Genomic DNA, 6,229 nt, shown 5'->3' on the forward strand with positions numbered 1-6,229 from the left:
AGGTCACTCCACCCCAGCCCCCCTCACAGTTCCCCCCAGAGAAGTCCAACGCTGCTCCTGCACAGCGGGGTCCCCTGTTCCCCCAGGTTCCCCCACCCCTGGTGCCGCAGCCTCCCCCAGAGGATGTTCCATCAGATCGACCCCAGAGCCTGACACAGGGACGGGGCTGGGGCCGTGGGGGTGGGACAGGGGGCCAGGGACCCCCCGGCAGCATCCCTGTGTCCCCCAGGGCCAGAGCCTGGGCCAGGGCTCCTTCACCCTGTCACCAACGAGGGCTTGAGAGCGCTTGAAAAATCCCCGGCAAGGGAGCAGCAAAAACCAGATTTAATATTAAGTGACAGCAGCACAAAGTTCCTTGGCAAGACTCACTTTGGTCCTGACTGGACACTTCAGGCACAGCAAGGAAACAAAGCAACAACAAAACCAAACAAAATTCAGGCAATCCAACCAGAAATGAACCCAGAACTGTCCCTGTGTGTTTGTGTGTGTGTGTGTGTGTGTGTGTGTGTGTCACAAGAGGACAGTGAGGGCAAGGATAAAAGGAATACGGCCTAAAAGCTTAACAGAGCTCAAACTTAACAGGACTTAACCTATACCTTAACCTTAATTGATACCTTCAACTTCACAGTTTAACAAAAGATCAGCACTTTACAGTATTTATACTAACTTATAACCTATGACTTCATGATTTACCAGAGGAAAAACACTTAACGTTATTAAACATAACTTACAACTTCTATTAAATGTGACAACATAACAAGAGAACCATTCTTAGCAGCATTTAATTTAGTTTATACCTCGTGACTTACCCTCACTCACAGGCCTGACTGACTCAGATCTCCGAGGCACTCCAGCCCCTCTGAGAGCAGCATTTCTGCGACATTTGCCAGGGCACAGCGCTGGTGTGTGCACACAGACACAAAGAGGCAGTGCAAGGCAGCTGTGAGAAATTCCCCTGCAGGGCAGGGAAATGCTCCCTGTGGATGCTTTGGCATCTCCCCAGCGGGCGAGGGGCTGAGCCTGGAGGAGTGCGGGGATGGGCCCAGGCTCCGTCGTTGTTCAGGGATGCCCCGAGTGCAGCAAACGGGAGAGTTCCCGGCTCGCAGAGGCCCCGCTCAGAGGGAGGTGGCTGGGCCAGGAGAGCTGCAAGGGGCTCCTTTTGGAGCGCTGTTTGTAGGGCCCCAAGAGAGGGGCTTCAGGCACAGCAATGTTTCATCCTGGCCGCACTTGGCATCAACAGCTTTCTTTGCAAGGCTGAGAACAGGGATGTTGTGCCACGGAGGGAACAGAAACAGTTCCCAGGGCTGCTCCTGAAGCAAGCAGGAGCTGGTTGGCAGCAGCAGTGCCTGGGAGCAGACAGTGTTTCTGATGAGCTGCACAGGAGCTGAGCCCAGGGGCTGTTGGCCAAGGCCCAGGCCCAAGGAGCATTTCTCAGCTGGCAGGGTTGCATGAGAAGGGGAGGGGGGAATGCACCAGCACAGGGCCCATGGAACCAAGGGACCATTGTGACACTGTGGGGCACCATGGAATCATGGAGACCACTGTGACATTGCTGGGACTCATGGAACCATGGAGAGACCATTAATTCACTTCACAGCCTCAAGGAACCAAGGGGCCATTGTGACACTGTGAGGCCACATGGAACCAGTGAGTCCTGCACGCTCACCCAGGCTGAGATGGACACTGCTGGTTTCTCTGGCAGGCTCTCTGAGCCCAGCCCAGCTCCCTCCAAGCTGTCCCAGCTGCCCTGAGCTCTCGGCAGCAGCCAGGGCCTCTCCCCAGCACAGCCCAGCCGGCTCTGGCCCCACAGCTCTGCTCAGGGCAGGCTGCTCTGGGCACTGCCCCACGGCCTCAGCCCCTCTGCAGGGCACAGCAGCAGCTGCAGCTCAGAGAGGCCTCAGCCCCAGCCATGGGGGAAGGTGCTTGGCCAAGGGAAAAGGAGGCTCCCTGGGTGCCCTGCTCTCCTCTCCCTGAGGTGCTGAGAGCTCTTCAGCCCCTCTTGCCATCCCATCTGCCCAGGCCAGCACCACAGCCCCGGCCTTGGGGCCCTCAAGAGCTGCTCCTGCTCCAGGCCCAGGGCCCATCCCAAAGCTGGGGCAGCCAGAAATCTGTGCCTATTTCTGTTCATTCCTGCTCTGATGAGGAGGGATCCTCAGCCACTTGGAGGTTGCTGATCAATTTTACTATTCCAGAGGCCACCTCTTTCTTGGGCTCATGGAATCAAGAGGCCCCTGTGACACTGCAGGGCCTTGTGGAACCATGCAGAGCATTGCAACAGAGCAGGACCTCGTGTCATGGTGGGGCCATTGGGACACTGCAGGGCTCCATGGAACCAAGGGGCCAGTGTTACACCTCAGGGACTCATGGAATGAAGGAAACATGTTTGACACCATGGTGCCCTTGGGACCGTGAGGCCCAGTGGTGACAGTGTGGAACCAAGGAGAGCATTGCTGCACTGTGAGACCTCATGGAACCAAGGATCCACTGGGACACTGCGGGGCCTTGGGGGACGAAGGCACCATTGTGACACTGCAGGGCACAAGGATCCAAGGGATTTTGTGACACCAAGGGGTCCCATGGAACCAAAGGGACATTGTGACTCTGGGAGGCCTCATGGAATCATGGAGACCATTGTGACACTCTAGGGCCCCATGGAACCGTGGTGACACCAAGTTGGCTGGGAGTGTTGATGTGCTGCAGGGTAGGAGGGCTCTGCACAGGGACCTGGACAGGCTGGATCCAGGGCCCAAACCCAACAAGGTTAGGTTTAACAAGTCCAAGTGCCAGGTCCTGCACTTTGGCCACAACAACCCCCGCAGTGCTCCAGGCTGGGGACAGAGTGGCTGGACAGCAGCCAGGCAGAAAGGGACCTGGGGTACTGATGGACAGCAGGCTGGACATGAGCCAGCAGTGTGCCCAGGTGGCCAAGGAGGTCAATGGCCCCTGGCCTGGATCAGGAATGGTGTGGCCAGCAGGAGCAGAGCTTCAGTGCCACCACTGACTTGTCCCCAGCTCTGCACACAGACACTGCTGCTACAGCTCCAGAGAAGGGAACAAAAGGGGGATCTCTGGAGAAAACTTTGCTGGGAGACCCTTTAGTTCCTTTAAAGCCACCAAGAGCACAGCCCCTCATTGACACAGTGTGTGGGCACAGGGAAGGTGGAGAGAAACAAAATGAGAAATGGCACAAACAATGACATTTATTTGTGTACAAGATTTAAACGTAAAACAAAGAAAAAGAATCTCTAAAATGAAAACAACAAGAACAATCAAAGATGACTTTTATTACAAGTGATTTGCAGAAACTGGCCAGCAGTTTAATGTTTTTGAAATTTTCCGGTCATCAGTGTCCACACTGCAGCCTTGAGCTCCTGGTTCCTCAGGCTGTAGATGAGGGGGTTCAGGGCTGGAGCCACCACTGAGTACAGAACTGACACTGACAGATCCAAGGATGGGGAGGAGATGGAGGGAGGCTTCAGGTGTGCAAATGAGGCAGTGCTGAGGAAGAGGGAGAGCACGGCAAGGTGAGGGAGGCAGGTGGAAAAGGCTTTGTGCCGTCTCTGCTCAGAGGGGATCCTCAGCACGGCCCTGAAGATCTGCACATAGGAGAAAACAATGAACACAAAACAGCCAAGTAGGAAACAGACACTAACTGCAAGAAGCCCCAGTTCCCTGAGGTTTGAGTGTGAACAGGATAGCTTGAGGATGTGAGGGATTTCACAGAAGAACTGGTCCAGGGCATTGCCCTGGCTCAGGGGCAGAGAAAATGTATTGGCTGTGTGCAGCAGGGCATTGAGAAAGCCACTGGCCCAGGCAGCTGCTGCCATGTGGGCACAAGCTCTGCTGCCCAGGAGGGTCTTGTAGTGCAGGGGTTTGCAGATGGACACGTAGCGGTCGTAACACATGACGGTCAGCAGGAAATATTCTGATCCAAGGAAGAACATAAAGAAAAAGAGCTGTGCAGCACATCCTGCATAGGAGATATCTCTGGTGTCCCAGAGGGAATTGTGCATGGCTTTGGGCACAGTGGTGCAGATGCAGCCCAGGTTGCTGAGGGCCAGGTTGAGCAGGAAGAAGAACATGGGGCTGTGCAGGTGGTGGCTGCAGGCTATGGCACTGATGATGAGGATGTTGCCCAGGAGGGCAGCCAGGGAGATGCCCAGGAAGAGGCAGAAGTGCAGGAGCTGCAGCTGCTGCGTGTCTGCCAATGCCAGCAGCAGGAAGTGGCTGATGGAGCTGCTGTTGGACATTTGCTGTGGCTGCACATGGGAACCTGTTCATGAAGAAAAAGAACAGTGACAAGTCAGGAGAGGCTGGGACTCACGCACCTTTGTTCCTGCTCTGGGAAAACCTTCACCCAGGTCCCTGCCTGAGCTCCAGCTGTGCTGGGTGTGCCAGGAGCAGCCAGGCCTGTGCCTGGGGGCTCTCCAGGAGCCATCCCTGCCCTGCTGCCCTGGGTTTGTGGCCATGTGGCAGAGGGACAAGGCTGGAAATTCAGGATTTGACAGGGGAATCACTCCTAATGCAGAAGGGCTTGGTAGCATCTGCACACACAATTCTAAAGTATGGCAGGAGTTGGTTTTAGGAATTGTTCTCCTGCCCACACATCATTCCTGGTTCTCTGGGGTCAGAAATCCCCAGCTTTTCTTCTGCACTCAGAGTTTACCACTGAGAGATGTGAGAGGCAAAGGATTCCCTGTGGCTTAGGGAAGGGGAGGGGCTGGATGGGCTTGTTCCCAACTGCCCTGGGTTTGCATCTTTGGCTGGAATCAGAGCACAATCACACTCCCATGTCACCCTGGCATAAACCAGACCCTGCCCGGGGCAGAGGGATCCCTGAATGTCTCACCCTCTCTAAAGGTCTCTGGGCAAGGTCTCAGCACCCTCCTCTGCCAAGGACACTCACGGCTCCCTTGGCAAAGCCAACAGCATTTCCTCAGCTGTGACATCTCTGCCCTTCCCTGTGGGACTTTCAGGGAACTCCAAGAGGCTCTGGCACAGATTTGCAGCCAGGAGGGCAGCTCAGAGCTTGGAAGGACACAGCAAGGAGATCCCCAGGTGTGCCCATGATGGGATCTCAGGGAGGGGGCTCAGCTCATTCCCCTTTCCCATGGACTGCTTTGCCCACAGCCCCACAGGTCACAGGGAAGCTGGGACACCCCATTCCCATGGACACACCTGCCTGGCAGCAATCCCAAGGGCAGGGCCTGACTCAGCTGCTGCAGATGCCAGAGGCTCCCTGAGAGCCCCAGGTAACAATGACAATAGCAGAGCAGTGCATTCAGGCCATTTAGGAGGCTCCCAGCAGAGAGACTGAGCACCCAAAGTTACAATTCTGGCATCTCTGTAAATGTTCCAACATTACTTTGCTGATCCTGGTGTGTCCCTTTCAACTCAGAATGTTCTGTGATTCTGGGATTACAATTCCTCTTCTGCTTCTCTCATCACCCTGTTGTCTATAATCAAAAGAGAAAAAAAAAATCCAAAAACCTTTTGCAACAGTGTTAGAACAGTAAAGTAAAAACCAGCTTTACTGGAAGCTTCCAGGTGTCCCAGTGGGGATATGGCACACCCGGCCCCTTATTTCAACAATTTATTAAGGTTGATTAATTAGGATATTTACCAGAAACATTAAATAGGAGATCCATTGCCCCAATTACACACCCCTCACTCAACCCACTGGAGTAGGTCCAAGGGTTTCTTTGCCCCACTTTTTGTTATGACCGCTCACATTCTGGTTAAAACCAAAATGTTCTTCTAGTAGCTCCTCTTTCTGATGATAAGACTATACAGTATTTCAGAAATCTATTTAGAGGGTCAGTTTATTGTTCTAAAATCTAAGAGAAAGGTTAGGAAATGTACTAGAGCTAAATCAAGATAATAGTTATAGAAGTATATAATATTAGTTTAATAGAGTTACTTAAGAATTATGATTTTATAACTAAACAGTAATAGTTGACAGATCTAAAAATAAATTAAAAATATATAAAAAGTAAAAATCCTTTTTTCATCATTGCAACTTTCCCACCCTGCTTAAAGAAAGAAATTGAAAACAGTCTCAGGAAATCTCCTGATCTTTACAGCAATCCCAGTCTCACCTTCCTTTGGGAAGTGTCCTCCGGAGCTGTGTCCAGGCAGGTCTGGAGCTGGGAGCAGCCCTGCCCCACACAGCCCCTCTCAGCAGCAGCCCCTGCCCTGCTCAGGGTGGCTCCTTCCCCCCACAGCTTCT

General features: G+C 53.3%; 1 protein-coding gene across 1 annotated transcript; it reads right to left on the bottom strand.

The window, feature by feature from the left end:
* Positions 1-3,317: 3,317 nt before the first annotated feature.
* Positions 3,318-4,082, bottom strand: LOC131590666 (olfactory receptor 14J1-like). Its single transcript, XM_058860928.1, has one exon. The coding sequence runs from the start codon at positions 4,080-4,082 to the stop codon at positions 3,318-3,320; it is 765 nt and encodes a 254-aa protein (XP_058716911.1).
* Between the last annotated feature and the right edge of the window lie 2,147 nt (positions 4,083-6,229).

Source organism: Poecile atricapillus, chromosome 34, assembly GCF_030490865.1.
Source record: "Poecile atricapillus isolate bPoeAtr1 chromosome 34, bPoeAtr1.hap1, whole genome shotgun sequence".
Taxonomy (NCBI): Eukaryota; Metazoa; Chordata; class Aves; order Passeriformes; family Paridae; genus Poecile; species Poecile atricapillus.